Source organism: Osmia lignaria, chromosome 13 (assembly GCF_051020975.1).
Source record: "Osmia lignaria lignaria isolate PbOS001 chromosome 13, iyOsmLign1, whole genome shotgun sequence".
Classification (NCBI taxonomy): Eukaryota; Metazoa; Arthropoda; class Insecta; order Hymenoptera; family Megachilidae; genus Osmia; species Osmia lignaria.
In genome coordinates this window covers 9393825-9414988 of record NC_135044.1, presented here as the reverse complement: position 1 = coordinate 9414988, position 21164 = coordinate 9393825, and the positions used below count along the sequence as shown (strand labels likewise).

Below are 21164 nucleotides of genomic sequence, written 5' to 3'. Positions count from 1 at the left end.
AACAAACATCAATTTAAATTTTTTCGAGTAAACGCAAAATTTTTTATACGCAAATAGTGGGAGGACACTGACCTATATACATGCATATACATATGTATACATATATGTATAAGTACGGAGTCTCCTTCCGTACATCGTCATTCTGTGTTGGTAACCCACGGGAAAATGCGAGAATGCTGAACATTATTATTTTTTCTGGGAAAGTCTGATTTGATCGTAAGTGTACATTAGAGAACATATTATATGTAATAGAAATTATTGAGTATTTTGATACTTTGATATTTTAATATTTGAAAATTGGAAATTCATACAGTAAAATCTTTCTAGTTGTGCATAAACTGAGAAGCGGAGGTGGACAATATGGGCAGGGTAGATACGATTTTTCGAGCCTTGCGGCTACTTTTGATCTCCGGCGACAAGTCATAAAAGAGAAGGATAGCATGAGAGTCGTAGCAGCTGAGAAATTAACAATAGCTTAACTTTCTTATCTTTAGATTTTTCTGGATATAAATTGTTTTAACATATTGGTACAAATTTGCTGATTAAAAAAATGAGATGAAACATGACATAATTTGGGTCAAAATGACGAAAAAAAAAATTCGCATTGGGGATGTTCCCTTGTACTATAGAGAGATGAAAAGTTGACGAGCTTAAGGAATGAGTCCATTAATCGTATCGCCTGACAAAGAAGAAAAATGAAACTTTGTGACAAAGTGACGAAGTCACCGTTGCGGCGAACTTTGAACGCGAGGATCAAACGTGGAGACAGGCCGGAGCGTGCGAAGTGCTCCCTTGTCAACTTCTCATCTCTGCATAGTACTGTGCAGAGATGAGATGTTGCGGAGCGGGACGGCACAGGGGCTGGGGGAGCACTTGGTCTGTCCCGCCTAGTCCCCACGTCGTCACTCACCCACACATTCTCGAAGCGTCTCATTTTCCTTCTTTGTCAAGCGGCGTGCTTAGTATGTGTGAGCGTTTCGACTAATAACGCGTGACTAGAAAACTCTGACTTCCTTAGCTCCTTAGTCTAAGGTCTCTCCTAGACTTCCTAATTCCTTAGGCCTCGTTCAAACTATGCAATAAAGTTGTACAACTTTATTGCATAGTCTGAACGCGGCCTTAGCCCCCGCAACATCTCATCTCTGCACAGTACATAAAATAAATAAATATGACCCAAATTATATTGTGGATGGTCTCATTTTAATCAGAAGAGTTTGGTTAATATGTTTACAAAATCTGTAGGTAAAAAAAATTAATATTAAAAATGTTATAGTGCTTTATTATAAACTACCAAACTCTAACTCTCGCGTCACGTCGGGTGAGAAATACATAGGCGTATAGGACGAAACCGGTGGACACTATCAGCAGGGCAACAAAAGAACAACTAGAGAGATTTTACTGTAGCTTGAATTTTATTAAAAATGAAAAAATAATTTTCATTCAATCTCCAAAAAACAACTCAAGCAGAATAAAAATCTTTGTGTTTCCTCTGAATAATACAAATGCAAGGCTGAAAGATGTTTTCACGTTGATTCCTTCGTTGTTGTTCAGCAACGCAACGGATCAACATGGTTCCCGTTTCTTGAGTTTCTCAGCAACGAGAAAACAAAAGATCGGAAACAGGGCAACCGCACCCCCTTTCGTTGTCCAGGTGGCCAACAATGACCGCTCGATGCTTTGAGAAACACAAGCATCCAGCATCGGCCAATAGGACATGTCAACCATTGCAGTGCCGCGCCGTTCCGTTCCGTTCCGTTCTGTACCGAAAACGCTAGGATGCCAGCATACCGACGAAATGCGGATAATAGATGAAATATTCGCGAGGCATGCCCGACTATTAAACCAACACACCTCTGAAATTGTATTTTATAGCTGTGCCCGTTGCCGTTTCACCCCTATTGAGATGAAACGCTCCCTTTGTGGCATCTTCTGCAACGAAGAACACCGACAAAGCTCAGCTGAACAGAAATGCAAGATGTATTTTGCCAGATTCCATGCTTGATGCTCAAGAATTTTGAATGAAAGGAAAGAGAAAGGGATTGGTTTGATAACACTTTCAATTAGTTATCAAGATGAAATACAAGCTGCTAGGAAGATTTCATTTTTAACACTGAAGAGTTTTTATGTGTTTACAATGCGGCGTGTAAAAGCATTTATTTAATAATTGCAGCTTTTTTAAATGTAATCGTGGAACTGGATACCTATAAGGGAATTTTAAAATACATGACTAATTCTACTCATTTATTAAGCTCATTTAATCAAACGATAATTATCTAGATTACGGACGGGCAACTCCGATTTCGATAATTTTAAATATGTTGTAGAAATCAACATTTTGAACAACTTTTTCCTATACATACATATAACCGCCGCTCGGCCTTAGTTTTCGAGATTTTTTCGAAAAACTATCGAAACTAATACATTGAATTCTGCCTGTCGTGTGCATCCGTGCTACATCTTACGCATAGTGTGCGATCGTCGCTTTTCTACTGTTTTTGCAGGCAGCAGCACGGCGGCCGACACCAATATACATATATAACGGGTGGGCTTAAAAATCAAATTTAACTAATTTTAATGATTTTGAATCTCAGTTTGTGTGCCTGGTCGCCTATCGGCGACCAGAATATTGCTTTAGCCTTACCTGATCTAATTCACTGATTGGGTAGATTAGATTAGGTTAGGTGAGGCTATATTAAATTCTTGGCTGCCAACATAGCTACGATACGTTGAAATCATGAATACAAAAGTACACAAGGTATATATTGGTCATCGGTCGCCGTGCTGTGGTCTGCAGAAATAGCAGAAAAGCGGCGATCCCGGATGGACTTCCGAAAAAGGGGCACCCCCGATTTGGATGAAACTGCGTATACTTACGTATTTGGATGCGCTGATTACATAAATGATAGTGAAAATTGGCGCAAATTTGATTTTCATGGTGAAAACCGTAAAAAACCCATGGAAATTATGATTTTTTATGTTTATCTTGAGAAATACTATGAATTTTAAAAAGCATTTCAAATAAAAGTTGTAGATCTATCGAAATATATATTTTATGTTCTATCTATGACTGATAGTTTTTGAGAAAATCATTTATGTAGTATGATGTCTCATGCCCCACTGCTTGACTGTAGGCTATCCCCACTACACACACGTTATCGCATTACTTATACAGGATTGCTTCGAAATAAGCAACTGTTCGGTCCCGAGCCACTTGATTATTTCGAGGCAATCCTGTATCTCCAGATTCGGTTAGGTTAGTCCAAGTAGGGGAATTTACTTCTGAAACACATGTTTTGGGTCCCCTTTCAATGCTGTTCCTTCAAGTAAAGCCTCGTACTGACTTGGGCATTTTACCCAAACGCATGCTCTCGGCGAACGAACGTGAAATTTCTTCGGCTGTTCGCGCAAATCTTTCTACCTGGGGTACCGTAAACCTTTGTATCTGGGTTCTATGTAGAAAGGTTCTTTCTACCGTAAACCAGTCGAAGTCAGAATGTCCACAGGAACAGATGTCACGATCGCCAGTGCAGCGTATATTATTATGAACACAATAATTAAAAGAAAAAGAAGAAGAACAAATCAAGATAAACGATGGTGGATTAGTCAGATGTATAAAAATAGAGCAACCTTTAGTGGTGAAAAAGTAGTTAGAGATTTACAGATAGAAGCTAGTGGACATTTTAAAAATTTTGTGCGGATGTCATCGGAAGATTTTGAATTTTTAATAAACGCTATCGGTCACAAAATTCAAAAAAACTACACCAGATTCAGAAAAGCTGAAATGACGGTGAAAGAACGCTTAGCTATAACGCTACGTTTTTTAGCAACGGGATATTTATATACGAGCCTTCAGTATCTGTTTAAAGTATCCAAACAATTAATATCAAAAATTGTTCCGGATTTCGAAAATCAGTTTATGACGGTTCATCAGGCCATATCATAAACTGAGTTTTTCCGAAGGGTAAATTCGATAGCGGTCGACTAAAGGTACTTGGAAATTTGTAACCGGCATAGTAAAATTGTTCGCACGAATATCCTTTGATGGACCGACAGCCGTCGGAAAGCGTTCGTTCGTGCCCAGGGCCTTTGCGAACTCATAACGGGTCGTTTTCGGCGCACGAATGCTCTAGCGAGTACGAGGCTACAGCGGTCAAAAAGCGTTCCTTCGTGCTCTGGGCCTTCGCGAACACATTAACGGGCCGTACTCACTTCAGCATTTTTGCCCGAAAGAACGTTTTCGGCGCACAAATGCATAGGTCAGTACGAGGCTTAAGATGGGACGGTTCCGACTACCATCTCTCCGAGGAGACGGTAGTCGGAACCGTCCCATCCCAGATATCAACATTATTGAAATTAGTTAATTTTGATTTTAAGCTCGCCCGTTATATTGTCGGTAGCCAGGCCAGAAATAGTAGAAAAGCGATGATCACATACGGACGAACACACAACTGCGGATGTATATTCGTATGTTCAAGTGAAATTCAAGTTCATCGCAACTTTCAACCCCTATATGGAGAATTAAGGGAGCGGAGGCTCCCTTAAGACTTAGACACCTGGAATCACCATATTTGTGATCCTCATCCTCCAAGCTATCCGACTATATATGTATCTGTATAGTATACTAAATCGGAGCCCAGATTTAATCCAAATATAAATGTAGAGTATCACGATATACATATACCTATAAAAAGTTAATTTGAGTCATAACTTTTTTCATAGAGCTCTTTAAGTGCTTTATTTTTTGTTTGATACTTTTTCCTCTAAAATCAATATTTTTGGAGATATACAATAAAAACGTTTCAAACTTTGAAGGGGGATGGGGGGCAAACGAGGCCTTGCCGTCAAAAATCCTCTTAGGATTTTTATTCTCTAATCAGGTATAAGTTTTGGTAAAAATTTTATCCAAATCGGGGGTGACGCTTATTCGGAAATCCATCCGCGATCCCATACGTACGTTGTCACGGACACACACAGACGGACAGAATTCAATGTGTTAGTTTCAAGAGTTTTTCGAAAATATCTCGACAACTAAGGCCGAGCGGCGGTTATATGTATAGGAAAAAGTTGTTCAAAATGTTGATTTCTACAACATATTTAAAAATCATTGAAATCGGAGGTGCCGTCCGTAATCTAAATAATTAGCATCTTTTTTTTATGTAGAATGTTTTAAATATAGATGTGGGGGAATCCGAAAATTTCGGTATCCAATACTCAGATCGGGTTGAAAATTATTTCGGTCGACTCGGGATTTCCACAATTCGGAAAAGTGAATGAGAAGTGTTCACCAAAAACTGTACATAATTCACTCTGAGCTGACCAAAACAATTTTCGACGCGGTTCGAAATTTTCGAGATCTCATACACACATATTATCGAGAATCCAATCTAACCCGACTCGATATTTAGAGGTTTCCATTTAAATATCTAGTATTCGGATTCTTTTAGTTTCAAAAAATCAATCTATAAATCAATCAATAAAAAAGAAACAACAAAAAATCACTTGAAATCTCGGAAGTGCCTCCACTTACGTTAGATAAAATGAATAGTTCAGACGATAATTATGTGAATAAAGTAAAATGAGACATTCCGTCCCATAAATAACGACAAAAAAGAAAAGAAATGAAAGAAGAACTTCCCTTGTATAGCATCTGATTATACATCTTTCTATTCAGAATTTTATCATACGTGTCTCAACATAGATTCCTCACAAATGTTGTACAGATTAAAATATCCCATGCGTAAGTTAAGCTCGCGAATAATTAACAGACAGTTTATTCATTGAATATCCGGGCGTGAATCAGAGACCGTCGATTCATCGCACGCGGTGGTTGCGATTCTGAAAGGGTGCGAGCAAGAAAACGAAGAATGCTTGCTCGCGAAAAGCTTCGCCATTAGTTGGACGAAACAAAGCGGAAACGCGCGATGCACGTGACATTCCCGACCCCGCGTTCGTAGATAATAGGGCATGCTGGCTTTTCCAGCCCCAAAGTGGCTTGTGAAAGACAGCAGACAGGGGAGGATGGATTTTTCTGCTTCAGATCCGACTTGTCGTTCTGAATGCCACGCAGTTTCCGCTGCTACGTGTTTCCGTATTGTTTCCAAGGTTTGTCCCTGTTATTCGAACGCGATTTACGCGTGCAATGCACGGTTTACTCGGTGCTTGAAAAAAAAATCGGATAAAATTGGAACCGTTTGCTATCAATTGTCAACTGAGTGACGTGAGGTTAATGATAATTGAAATTCAGACAGTCACTGAAGAATTTAATTATTTAGATATCATTTTTCCTTTTACTTGAAATTGAAATTGCAACATTCCTAATAACGTACGTTTCCCATAAAATAATTATTGCTAATGACAAACTACTAATAATTGAAAACTCATTGCGGGACCCGAGCCCAACTCAAGACACGAAACTCAATTCAGAAGTCTACATTTGTATTCAAGGAATGATTTTTCAGACTTACCTAAAAATTAAAGTTATAGTTAAGTTTCAATTTATGTGTTGGACATAAACAGAACTTTCGGAATCCCGCTCGATTCTGAAAATAATTCCCAACCCGATCATCCCTACTCGAATTTTCAGGTACCCGTTATTATGTTACATTGATTAAAGAGATAACGAGTCGTTTTTAAAAACGTCATATTTCAACGAACGATTCTTTGCTTATACATCAGCATCGTGTTTCCATCATTTCCACGGGAACTCATTTCCTTCGATCCTTCAAATAGTCATAGGGAAATGTTAACGGCAAAAACTTTTCTGTCACTTTTCCCTCTTTCCCTTTCCTCGCGGAGAGCCTGTTTCGTATATCACAGAGTTAATATAAATACTTACATTACACCGAAGAGCAGATTCACCGTGGCACGACAGACCGAACGCAGTAAGAAGCCATAAAAAATTTTATATTTGCTCGGAGCGTTGGCAAGTAATGCGTCGCATTTTTCATTTTCCTTTGGAAAATGCGCGCATAGACACACGTTATATTCATATTCACCGGCCGCTGGCTTGTCTTATTTCGTCTCTTTCCCCCATATTTTATCGTTCCCATATACTCTACGGGGACCGTTTACAATGAAAGACAACCCGACATGTATCTTCGTTCTTTTCTCGAAAATGTAGTCAAAGAGATAGTATGCTTTCTGATTCGCTATCGACTTTCTTCTACTATGTGAATGTTTCTTTTCATTTTTCGTACTTGTTTTGATTGCAATGTTCAATTTTTCCGGATAATAATAACCAAATAAATCGAATATTCGGATAATCTGGATAATTTGAATTTTTCAAGCATTCGAATTTGAAATATTGGAATAATTTTGATGATTCGAAGATATTCGTATTCGAATAATTTAAAGAGTTCGAATTTGAAATATTTGATAATTTTAATTTTCGAAACGCTTCAATTGCAAATGTTAAATATCGGAGTATTTGAACAATAGGAAGCGTTCAAATTTGAGATATTCAAATATTGAAATGTTTAAATAAGTCGAACAATTTGAATATTTCAACATAGCAAAAATTCAGAAACGGAAAAAACAGAAATTACTTTCAAAAATCCGCCAGGCTGCAATACAACAAAACAATCTTGCTAAATTTCACATTAAATACTTGGAAACTTTTCCAGCAGCCAGGATCAGGTCCCATTGTTGTCAGCAGTGCCGTACGAGCGTACATCGGCACCCGTGCACGTACAATGGAATACTTAGATCCACCCCCTGTCGGTCCAGCGCTATTGTCTCATGATTTATGTGCCGTGGTCGCGCAGTGTCAACAGGGTATTGATTAAAATACACAGACAAGCGTAGGCGAATTTATGCTCGCTAGCCAGACACCATCGGTCGAACAACATCGTTGTCCCTTGTAAATCGAGCCACCGGGTCGTGTCGATACGCCATGTCCTCGTAAAAAGCCATTCCATGGCGAATCGTTTAACGCCAGGACACCGAGGACACCTACTAAAGGTCCTCCGGCAAGTATCGACACGCTTTCTTGAATTCCTTCGACGCGTTTAGCGATCTCTTTCATACGTTTCCACTTGGAAATTCCTCGCGTTTATTGTCGAAGAAAGTTACTCGTGTTATGATTTCTGTTTCTCTGTCTTGCTTTTGTGCTTTATCCTAGCTCATGCGCGTTTTTTATCAGTTTTAATAAAGAACAGAACATCGAACGAAGTGATTGGTAGCTGTTACTCTCAATTTAATTGATAAAAAAGATGTACACAAGGGTGCAGCGAATCTTTAGAGGAATTGTTCTTTTTTTTCATAAAATTAACGGAACTTCAAATAGCAAACATATTCAAAAATTCATTTTTTAATAAAATCTATATTGTTCGAAAGCGCTATTTGAAAGGTAGATACTAAACTCCTAAAATGTAACTCCAATCTACACATTTTTCCTGCATGAAAATTCACTCAAACCAAAAATGAAAATGGAAAAAGCAACCCAGGCTTTAACCCCCCCACGTGGTTCAATCCGCATTCCTTTTCACCATTTGCGCAGAACGTGGCCACAATTCATTCAGTCAGTCACAGTCTGGCAACACCCTGTAGGTTAAATGCTCAATCGTATTCATCCCTTCAGGTTCGTTCCTTTTCGCGAAATGCCCGACAATATCGAGTCTCGCGACGAAATAAACTTACCCTTTCGAGAAAGCTGGCACGGATATCCGCCACGGAGAAGTGACTCGTTACCTTAAGAGAGTCATTCTCCCTGCCCCTTTTCTCCATCCTCGTCTTCTTTTTCTCCTTTTCGTCGACTTTTCACCTCTTTCGAGTCGTGTGCCACCCCCCTACCCATTCCTATCCATAGTTCGTGTAGCCTGCAGCGTCGGCACACTCCCTTTTCTGGCACCATTTTATTTATTATCCGGGGTTATCCCGGCGACACAGACTGCGGCCAACTTTCCAGCGCGGCTCGCTGAAGCGGCCCGTACGGTATTTGGTGCGTGAACCCGCGTATTCATCGTGTACCATCTCACTTACTCTTACCCAACATCTGTTGGTATCTACTGTGTGTATCTCTGTGTGGTTGTATCTCGCTTTTGCAAACGAAGACTCGGTTTTTCAACCCCCTAACTCTTCCGCGCGTGCTTCCACGGAAGACCTTTTGATGGTCCACTAATTGCGACCGCGTCTTTCAACCACGGACGCGCGACGATGAATTGCACCCGTCTTTTAACCAACTGACAAACTACATATACGGATAAGTTGTGCTCTAGGATTTATAGAATTTTTCGAGAATCGAAGGCATTCGGCGTGTTTAACGTATGTGCGATGATTTATGGTATGAAGAACCTTACGTATAATAAACTTAAGACGAATTTTGATCTTTGGAAAAGTTTGAAAAGTATCATATTATTAATAAGGACGTGCGAGTTTCGGCGGGATTTTGAAAATTGGTCCTGTCCCCCGCTCACAATATGTACGTAAGTCTTGCGGGACCGGCATAAGGGTAAGATGGGGGGATACTGCACATACCTCGACTGGCCCTGTAGTTTTATACGTACTGTGCGTTCGCTTCACCTAATCCCCTCCAGGGGCCCGTAACTTGAGAAGTGAGCGGCCAGATTGCATAGGCGTAAAATTTCCATATTCGCGGAAGATACATTTAACTATATAAACATGCGATTTTTCCGGGATATTAATGGATTTTTTATAATACTCGTTCTTGACAACAGTTGTTATTATGCAAAATTTATGGAAATTACATTATGGAAAGTGTAAAAACTCTCCTGTTTTCTTAATAATGTAAACCCCGAATCTACCTCTACGCCAATGCATTCAACTCGCCGCTCGCTATCGCTTCATCTCATTCTGTTTCAATGTCTGTCCTTGGCGACGTTCGTCACGCGATAGATTGGTGGATGTAAGGGCCTCAGCCAATCAACATAATACGTTTGACTGGAGGCAGGTCAACGAATTTGATTGGACGGCAACTTAGCTGCAACGCACAGTACCTATTGTCACAGCCGACTCTAGTACTAGCCGTGCTGAAGTAAAAATGGCAACACCGCGGGAGTCCGGTCTGAATATATCAACACCTACCCTACTCTATCTGCCTCCCGGACTCCCAGACTCTCAGCCAATCAACGTCGTCAGACTCCCGACTACTCTCTGGACTTCACATAACCTCTTTGGTTTCGTTCCAATAATTTCGCTTGTTTCAAGGTTTTTATTAACTTATATACACGTTTATCAATTCTTAAATGTTTCAATTTGATCCAAAGATGGTTTCATTTTGCTTCATACCTAAATTTTCTTGAAACCACTGTAAATATTTCAAATATCATGCTTCACAACACCAAACTACTTTGAGAGTACACAAAATATATATCACATTTATAACAATTTTATACTACCACATCACTTCTATTTGCCATAGTTGCAACGTTTATATATTGTTTATACATAATTAACACAAAATAGTGTATATTACTACAGCTTTTAATTAAAAAAGACGTTAATTACAATTCCGAGCACAGGACTCTGTTTTTGAAAATAGGACTCCCGATTGTCACGTGAGCGGTGTTGCCACGTTGTTCAGCATGGCTAGTACTAGAGTCGGCTGTGCTATTGTACATAGTAACACGTGATCGTTCCAACCAGTAATACGTTACGGCTGAAAGTACTCGTGAACTAAAGTGAGCACGACCAATCATGTTGCATTATTATCATGGGACTTCTTGTCAGAGAAAGACAGAGTACAGTACATAAATTTGTTTGGGTAGCAGTCGTTTCGAGACCCGAATATCAATTTGAGACATCCGATTATGTTACACACAACATGATATAAGAACACTTTTAAGTATACAAATTTAAGGTAGGTCTAAAAAAACATTCCTCAAATGTAAATGTCGTCTTTCAAATTAAGTTTCGGGTCTCGAGTCGGATTCAGATCCCTAAACCTCGAGTCGGTTCGGATAACTGAATTTTCAGCTGCGAAAAAAGATAGATGATGATGAAATTTATTAATTGAATTTAAATTTCAATTCCATTAAATCTATTGATGATTTTTATAGATTGACTGATTGCAACTGATGAATGATATTATCACCTCTGTTTAGATCATAAATCAAAAGAGTAATTTGTTACACGTTAATGTGCCGTGAAATTGTTAGTCGCGTGATAATTTGGTGAAATTATTGAACGATGCGTTCTTCACAGGATGAGACGAGACGAAACAACAGAAGATAAATCGTAATCAGAGAACGCGACGTGAACGAAACTATTAATATTCCATGTGCAAAAGCAGACGTTAACGGAGCTCGGTGTATCGTGTTGAAAGCCTATAACGTAACTGGATATTCTGAAGCAGTACTAATGCGTAAATGTGTATTGATAGTGTACAACGGCGGCATGGATCGCATTTAACGGGAAATTACAATGAATCATCGATCGCAAAGTACACGAACTTCTGCTACCATTCAGAAATTTATTATCAATACTTGTGCTTCATTTAAGAAAATTTCAAAGGCCTTAAGAAATTTACAACTATTAATATTTCAAAATTCAAGTTTCAAGTTTCAGGTCTAGTATCGCAAGTTTCAAATCTAAATATTTCAAAGTTAGAGGGTTGTAACGTAAAATATTCTCAGTTTCTAAGAAAATTTAAAAGCTTTTTAGTAATCAACACTAATTAATATTTCACAGCTTAAGTTCAGCTTTTAAGTCTAATATCTGAAATTTTCAATTTAAATAATTTAACATATCCAATCGACATACATACATACAGAAATTTAACAAGAAGTTCCAGTATAAAATATAATATTAACAATTTTTCAAACGTTACTGCATCATTTCACGACTTTGTGAAAATCAAACATGCCTCCTTTCAAATAAACCTTTAACATCTGGACAGGAAAACTCTCAGGCAAACAGGCCACTTGCTCTTGAAATAAATAGCGGGCCCAGCGATGACAGGACCAAATGTTTAGGGAAAGTAATGAGTCCACTGTAATCGCACAACGGCTCTAAATCGTCACCGAAACAGATGGGCCCAACCCGATCATCTGAATAATAACCGGATCACCCTTTCTCATTAGTATATAAACCCGTTCGTACCAACGCTCTTCGGTCAGTACCAAAAGTCATCTTGTGTCGAGAACTTCGTGTACAAACGTGAGCTGGTTGATGTTTAGTGAGATCGGGTTCGAGTCCCCTTCGAGCAAAGTTTAACCTTATAGAATCCGCGAATCGAGTCAGTGTTTCTATTTGGCATTTCCAATCAACCACACACGACACCCCGCATTGCCAGTGCGTCAACCCCGAGCATACTGCGGAGATAGGTAATATGTATACACATTACACGCCTATATTCGCGACAAGAACAATTGTAATAGACAAAATTGTAAAATACATTGCTGTATCAACCCCACATTAGCATCTTTCTTCAAACCCAGTGAACCTAGTGACAGTTCCCACAACAATACAATCTAACCGCTCGGGTTGTATTGACATTAAATAATATAAGTTACGCGACCTCTCATACCAAAGCCTCGCTAGCCACACACCCTGCCTACCCTTCGGCCACATAACAACTTAAATTTCAAGTTTTAGACTTAATATTTCAAGCTGTAAAACTATATATGTAATTTAATATAAAGGCGAACAAGAGCAAACTAGCCAGGAGACTTGATTGAAACCGAATTCATTTCCAAGCAGAACTACCGGCATGTCCTCGATTCAACAATATAATACCTATCATATTCTACAGATAATTCATAGGAATCAGAATCAGTACTTACCACGATAAATAACTTTGTTGAACACGCTTGTTATGATTTGCAGCTCCGGGTTCAGTGTTTCACCAAGCTGAAACAGACATCAGATTTCTTTGAGTGTACATATCGTGAACACGGTAGTAGTCGCTGATACCTAAGGTAGGGTCCAGCGTAGGCAAGGTCCATTTATTCTATGCCCTAATACGTTTTCCATCGATTTTCCATGAAAACGAGGTTGTTCGATGCTGCTAAGTGCACCGCATAAAGAGGTGAAGGAAAGCAGTCGTTTCGAAAGTTCTATGCTGGCCGCCATTAAAGGTAATCGTAAAAGCCGGCTAAACCGGCCGCCAACTTTGAAGTGACGATAAATAATAAAAGCTTATCCGAGCATCGTGCAACAGATTCGTCGTTTCTATGATGGAACGGCTTGATCATTGTGCACACTCCCATTCTTCATTCTTATTCCTTTTTTATCCTACATTTGTTAAGATCATTAACTGAAAAATTTAGCAACGATATTTAAGGAAACAATTTTAAAATATCCCTATGGATCTAGTGTAGAGGATAGAGGAAAGGAGTTTCACAATATCCGATGTAATTATCGCGTCTTCATCCGGCAGACAAAATAGAGGCAGGCACCCTGGATTATTAGCTTCCGAGCATGATAACTTATTAACTGATAATCAAATTTTCAGCTGCATGTAATGCAACAAAGTCAATAGCTACATTACTGAGATAATTAGGACACCCGAGTTGTTCGATGCCTATTAAACGTTCTTATATAATAAAGAGAAATTGAAAACAAGCCTGGGAATATGTAAAAAAGATTCAAACGTTTACAGAATCCATCATTTACAGAAAATTTTCGATAAGACAAACAACGAAAATAGCGACAAGTTGTCACTAACAATAAATCAATTACTTCGATAATAATTGTTCTATACCTAGAATGAACGAATGAATGAATGAACGAAGCTGCCCAACCTATGGTAAATTATACATAGAAGCAACGCAATGGGTCCAGATAGTTATGATAAATTAACGAATGCACCGGTTGTGTAAAAGGGCGAAGGAAGAATTCTAAACGATCCCAAAGCGGCTCGAACCTTTAACAGGTGCTCGATCTCTCGACAGGGGGTGGGGGATCGTAAAAGCGTGTCGTGGCGAGAGGTGGTCCGTGTTGACGGCTGTAATTCAAACGGATTATACCCCAGGGGTGTCTGAGGGATGAGATCGAAATGAGTCGCTACCAGCGTAACCTGTCACCGTCCGAACAATCCCTACCACCCGGATGTGTACCTGGATATTTTCACTCAGTTAGAGTGTGACCCTTCTTCAGAATCATAATTCTTGTTTTTGGAGATGGATTTAATATTTCTAGTATTCAAGTACAATAATATTAATACATATCCTCAAATTAATCCTATACAATAAATATTCGATGAAAGTGAAACTTTCGCCTACATCGTACAGTTCCAACATCATTAGAAGTTTGTCGACCGTTTCGAATGTAGAAAGGGACAACGAGTGAAAGAGAGCATGCCGATTGTCAACGATCGCGGCATCTCTTTCTTTTTCATTCGCTATCCTTCCCCATGTCCGAAACTAATTATTGTCAATTTAACCAGTATGTAAAAAAATCATTTTAATCAGAAAAATGTCACAAATATCCTGGTAAAAGTTTAGTAAAAGAAAAAAAAAGAAAAAATAACAAAGTTCAGTTGTTGCATTAGTATGTATTATCTAACTGATATATCCGATCCCAGATCGTATTACATTACTAGGCGAGCGAATTTCACGGCATCTCAAGGGGAATACGTCCTCCGCCGCACCGCACCGGTGGGAATAAGTTCTTTGCTTTCATGGGACAGATCCTTTTCGCTTTCATCGAATCTTTACTGTATTATAAAGTTATTTATTATGTTGATGAATTCTCAAAACTTTCTGCGTAAGCTTCTACTTTATTCTAATTTTTTTAAATTTTGAATGTATACAATAGCAGCCTTTATCAAATTACACACTGTCTTATAATTAATAGAGAAAATTGCAGTTAAATTAAAACTAAATAAATTTTGTATTATTTGAATATGGTCATGTTTGACATTAGGACTCGACCTAAGGTCTCATATTTTATTAATAAGAAAATAATAGCACATAATATTGTATCGTAAATAAATTTTAATCAGTTGTCATTTACTTTTCACGGTTCTTTGAAAATATCTCAGAAAGTAAATGTCCGACAAAACAGGATGGCTAGTTTTACACAAGCAAAAAATTTGTGGCACTGGATGAGTTTTTCTTCGAGATTTTTCTCGCGTCGCCTCGTTAATTTCGCGTCCTGCGATTTTTGGTTAATGATTTGGAAATAATCGAGCGAAGCGAGACGCTGTTCGGGTGACTAGGGAAATTTTTGTGCTATTAATGCTCGGCATCGTTTGCCAACGAATTACGTCACTTTTGGTAAAAAATAGTAATTATGAGAACAAGCATGTTTTAATTTTCGATGAAGAATATGAAAAGAAAATTCGAATAAATTTACAATCGTGTGGTTCCAAAAAGATTTAAAATCCTTTAGAACAATGTATCTTATACTGGCAATTTTCTGTTTCATATTATCCACGTAATAAAATAATATTAAACCATGTACATGTGCTACAAAGAAAACGAGAAAAATGAGATTCAGTGGGGTAATATGAAATTTATCGCGTATTAAATGCAGGTTCGTAAAAAATTTAGGAGGCATATATTCTGGCAGAGTATTGCAAAATTGAAACTTTTCTCTCATCAGAGGGATTGTGAAACGTGCAGAAATTTCTTTTTTATCTTTCTACCGGTTAGGGGATTGTTTAATATGAGATGAAACTCTTTTGATACAAAGATATTACGATTTCAATATTTCACTTATTTGTTAAATCGTATAATTAATAACAGGCGAGAGCTTTGCTTAATCAATTTGATTAAAATATGTTAATCAATTATCAATTAGCAGAATATTGTTTCTGAAAGAAACAATTAATTCGTTCTTTTATAAAATAACGTATAATACTGAATCTGACCTTCATAATAGTTTCATTAATATTTTGTTAAATATAATTATATGTCCCAATTAATTATTAGGACATTTTTCAACTCTCGTATGGCTACTAATTAAATTTTAATTAACCGAATATTATTTTTAAATTCTTTTCATATTAAAAAAAGATTTACTGATCAAAAATAAAAAATTATCTTTTGAAAAAATATAGCACAATTAATGTTGTTAATCCTTAGAAACCGGAGCTTGGATCAATTGTGACCCAAACTTACAAAACGTATACAAGGATAGTAACTTAAAGTTAATTTATGTATTAACTTTAATTTAAAGTTAAATACATATATCATTTTTAAGAGAAAGAGTTTTATATATTGGAAAAATAATTTTTAAGGGAACAGTATAAAATTTAAATAATGAAAATAATATAAATTACAAAACTAAATTAAAATCGGAGTTTTCTCCATGGTTCGACAACCGAGGGTTACAGTTATTATATATTTCAATATTAACTACGTTCCAAAATAATATTATTGTTGTTCAATTTTAGTTTATAAAGAAAGCAGTTTATTATAAGCACTTTATTATAAAAAAGAATACACTTTTGTCGTGGATAATCAACAAAAGACAAAAAAAGAACAGTGTTGAAAAATAAAACAACAAGGAAAGAAGGAAAGCGAGCTAGAAAATAGGCGAACGTGTTGACGAACCCTTTAAGCCAACTTAGAGCCGATTTTGTTGAACCATTCTGTCAGAAATCAGAAGCATGAACGCTTGTTTCCCACGTTTGTTGCCTCGTCGCTCGAGCTTTCCAGTTTCTTCTAGCGGAACGCCGGTTCCACGGAAAAGAGAAGGAGAACTCTAGACAGAGAGAGAAATAGAGAGGAGAAAATGCAACGGTGGAACGAGCAGGTGAAAGCAGAATGTTTCCTTCGAAAGTTTGGAATTTACTCGCGGAATTGCGCCGACCGTCCGCGAAAAACGTCGGCTGGCTCTTTGTTTGTGAGAGTCCGAGCGAAATAATTGTTCTGCCATAAGAATATCGCCAACGAAATCTTCTCTCTTTCTTTTTTTCTTCCTTCCTTCCTTCCTTCCTTCCTTCCTTCCTTCCTTCCTTCCTTCCTTCCTTCCTTCCATCCTTCCTTTCTTCCTTTCTTCCTTCCTTTACTTCGAACAGTTTCCGTGTGACATATTTATTGCACCATGCTTTCGCTTTCTTTATTATTCTTTTTCTTCACTTCTTTTTCTTTATCGAATTTCTAACTTGATCCAGCAAGTGGACAAAATTGTTTGGGTTATTGCTGAATAATCGTACATACTAAAATTGAGTGATTTTCAACACATTAAATATTACCGTGTAAAATTATAAATTGCTAATCAATGCTAATTAGAATTTTCTATTAATTATTAGAGTATATTAGAATATATTAAATACTGTGGTTTAAAGTGATACAAATGCAACTAAAAAGTACACTCGCAATCAAATCAGGTTTCTATGCGAAAATTGGCGGTGTCTTAGGTTCTTGCTCTCTCTCATGAGCATCCCCGGGGAAAATGACCAAGTGTATATGTAAACAGTACTTATATAGATCTGTGACCTCCCATCACACAAAAAATTCGAATTTATAGCGAGCTTTGTTGTCTCTTCACGTAGACGCGTGACTTTAAAAAATACAGAACGCGCTAAGCCGAAACGTCGCGTCATCGTAGTACAGGTCCGGTCATTGGGTCGTGGGCTGAGGTGCTTTTTACAAAATAAAAGTAAACTCGCTCCTAAGCTGTATCGGCGCGGCGTACCGTGCGAAGAATCTGTGTTGTCCATTAGTGCTCTTCGCGATAGGTGTAGGTTACCGAACTTTTGCGTGAGAGGTTCAGCGGAGTTCTACCACAGTATAGGAAAGAACAGTAGGCTCACTCCGTGTCGGCACCTTTGATCTCATGATCAATAGATCGCCATATTGCTGGTGGTGCGCGGGCTCTAATTTGAAAAGCACTCGGTACAATCAAAAAGAGATTTCGTAATAGAATACCATAAAAAGACTATTAAATATCTACATTTAATTAAAGTACACATTTTATTGAAATCTCTGTACAATACAATTATTATATACAACAATTATTCAATTAATAAAGTCCTAATAAATTATATACAAATGTATACATATGTGTACAGCATATCTTAGAAATTAATAAACAACCCATAAAGTGGTAATATTTTGATAAAACAATGATGATAATAAATGTACAAGAAACGTTGGATAAATATCATTTGACAGATATAAAATATAGGGTGTCCCAGAACGCCTGTTACTGCTGTCACTGCTTGACTTTGGCACTCTTTAAAGGAACAACGGCACAGCCGTCTCTAGTACTAGCCATGCTGAACAACGTGGCAACACCGCTCACGTTTTTGTGTTAATTATGTATAAACAATACATAAACGTTGCAACTACGGCAAGTAGAAGTGATGTGGTAGTATAAAATTGTTATAAATGTGATATACAGGGTGTCCCAGAACTGGGGTAGGAACGGAAGAGGGATGATTGGTGAGGTCATTCTAAACAACTTTTTCCTTTGCCAAAATGTTGGTTAAGGCTTCGTTTTCGAGTTATTATCGAAAAACACTGGCCAATCAGAGCGCGCCGTTAGCGCGGGCCGAACCACGAGAGTGTTGGGTATGTTCCGCGCGGTCGTGATCAAGTGCCGAGGCACCACATCGGTGTAATAGGATTCGTTGTTCATGAGTAATCAATAATTCGATACAATTTTTCTTTTCTTTTTTTTATTCATTATCCGATGCAACTTCTACTCAACGAATCCTATCATACCGACGTAGTGCCTCGGCACTTGATCACGACCGCGCGGAACATACCCAACACTCTCGTGGTTCGGCCCGCGCTAACGGCGCGCTCTGATTGGCCAGTGTTTTTCGTTAATAACTTGAAAACGAAGCCTTAACCAACATTTTGGCAAAGGAAAAAGTTGTTTAGAATGACCTCACCAATCATCCCTCTTCCGTTTCTACCCCAGTTCTGGGACACCCTGTATATTTTGTGTACTCTCGAAGTAGTTTGGTGTTGTGAAGCATGATATTTAAAATATTTACAATGGTTTCAAGAAAATTTAGGTATGAAGCAAAATGAAACCATCTTTGGATCAAATTGAAACATTTAAGAATTGATAAACGTGTATATAAGTTAATAAAAACCTTGAAACAAGCGAAATTATTGGAACGAAACCAAAGAGGTTATGTGAAGTCCAGAGAGTAGTCGGGAGTCTGACGACGTTGATTGGCTGAGAGTCTGGGAGTCCGGGAGGCAGATAGAGTAGGGTACTGTGTTAATATATTCAGACCGGACTCCCGCGGTGTTGCCATTTTTACTTTAGCACGGCTAGTACTAGAGTCGGCTGTGACAACGGTATCCACCTCTTTCACTCATATTTTATATCTCTGTATAAAATTTACTGAATTTTATTGCAACAGGAATGTTTTAGAAGTAACAGAGGTTAAAATGCAAGAAACTATTATCATATATATTCACAGCCGCCATATTGTTGGTTGTGCGATTCGGTCATGCGCGAACGACAATTATTGGTACGCTTTTTGGCAGAGTGATCCTACTGCTCTTTCCTATACTGTGGTTCTGCTGTGCGGTGTACCGGGTGTATAGGGTCATTCGATACCTTCTACTCTGCCCGTTCGTCTTTTTTTGTTTTTTTTTGACAATGACTTGTGGGGCGGGGGGGGGGTCGGAGTTCGTCGGTTGCACAAGCTGGACGCACCCTTGAATATATTCGTGAACACGCCCCACCCCTGTGTGTCGTGCCTGCTAGCTGGGTCCAGCTTACCGGCATTCATGGTGATAACGTGCCGTTAACTTCATGAGGTAAAACTTCTACCCTGCCCGTTCGTCAGAATTATGTCCTTACACCCGACGGCGGACGATGGAGAGGTCGTGTTTTACGACTTCCTTAGCTAACACGACCCTCTGTATCGAGTTCGGGTACCTTCAAATTGGTTAGCGTTCTACAAATTGATATTTAATTTATTATTCATATTTCTCAGTTATATTGTGGTGGACTGTCGCGTCGGCCTGGAAGAAGGTTTCTCGGGGTTTTGTATTTTTTCCTAGAGGTTGTATACATATTGTGTGTGACCGAACTCGAGAACCTTGGTGCAAATGGAAAGTCGGCTAACGACTAAGGTTACTGAAGGGACGTTTTCTTTTCTAGTCCTTAAAGCTAGAAGAAGGTTATTTTTTCCTCTTCCTCATTTTTCCTGGGATGCCCTTTTTATTTTCACGGAAAAACAGTAGAACGTTCCGAACAGTTGCCACGAGCACTTCGCACACCATCAATTATAATCTTATTATTAAAGTTAGTAATAAATATTATTATTTATTATTGTCTGTTACAGTCATTGACATTACCCCGCCACGTCACATCCTAAAATATACTAAATTTTATAATATTCAATATTTAAAAATTATATTATCTGTGTTTCAAATTATTTTTAGTATTAATATTGTCAAAATTAAGATTTTGAGAATTCCTGCTTCCCCTATATCGCCATTTTGTCTAGAGGAAATCTTATTTGATCGCAAGTGTACAAGTGGAAATGGTACATGTAGAGTCAGGCATGTTACGGGAGGGGGGGGGGGGGGGGGGCAGCTGCGTAGCCGGGGCTTTATTTAGGTTATGGTGTTGTTAGTTGGCTTAACCAGTGTTGTTAGATAACACTGGCAGCCTAAGGAAGTATGTTAGACACGGAGACGAACCTGCGAATGGTTAACGTAGGGAGCTGCAGGAAATGTTAGTAATAGACCTCGTAACTTGAATTATCGGTGCACCTCGAGCGGTAAATACACAGCTTAGTGGGTCTTCTGGACAAGTTATTACAATTGAACAACAATATATTAACTATAAATGATCTAGATTTATTCTCTTCTGTCGGAACTTTACAATTGTTGCGTGTAATTGTCGCGGTATTGAATGAACGATTCTAAATTTACAACCTTATTAAGGGAATAAAGTGAATTGAGTTAAAAGTGTTGAGTTCCGATTCCGCGAAGCAAGAATCGAAGCAAGAATCCTTCTCGGTTTTAATGAACGAGAGCAAACGGAGGACGAACTACAACGGTTAAATAATGCTTAACAGCAGACAACGTACTGTACGGTTAAATGTACCTCGAAGGGGACTTAAATACCCGATCTTGCAGAGTTTCCTCGTTGCAGAGATTTTCCGTAAGCGAACCGTATTGACGCGTACTGAACCCTTTCTAGACTGTAACTAAACCCTAAGTGCCTTCTTCGCCGCCATCGTTTTTATACCCAAAAATTAGAGTAAAAAGAGTGATGAGGACGGACGTTACGTGGTTCTGAGGGACTGCGCCTTTGCTTCGCGTTCGTCTCGAATA

General features: G+C 38.3%; 1 protein-coding gene across 3 annotated transcripts in view; it reads right to left on the bottom strand.

The window, feature by feature from the left end:
• The window catches only part of CARPA (Carbonic anhydrase-related protein A), a 230181-nt gene that overhangs the window by 12048 nt on the left and 196969 nt on the right, over positions 1 to 21164 (bottom strand). For all 3 annotated transcript variants that reach the window (XR_004582812.2, XM_034337209.2, XM_034337210.2), the window contains exon 6: positions 12741 to 12807. Coding sequence is in view for 2 of the 3 variants with exons in the window: in XM_034337209.2 (XP_034193100.1) it covers positions 12741 to 12807 (67 nt within the window). In the remaining variant the exon portion in view is untranslated. The remainder of the gene's footprint in view (positions 1 to 12740; positions 12808 to 21164) is intronic.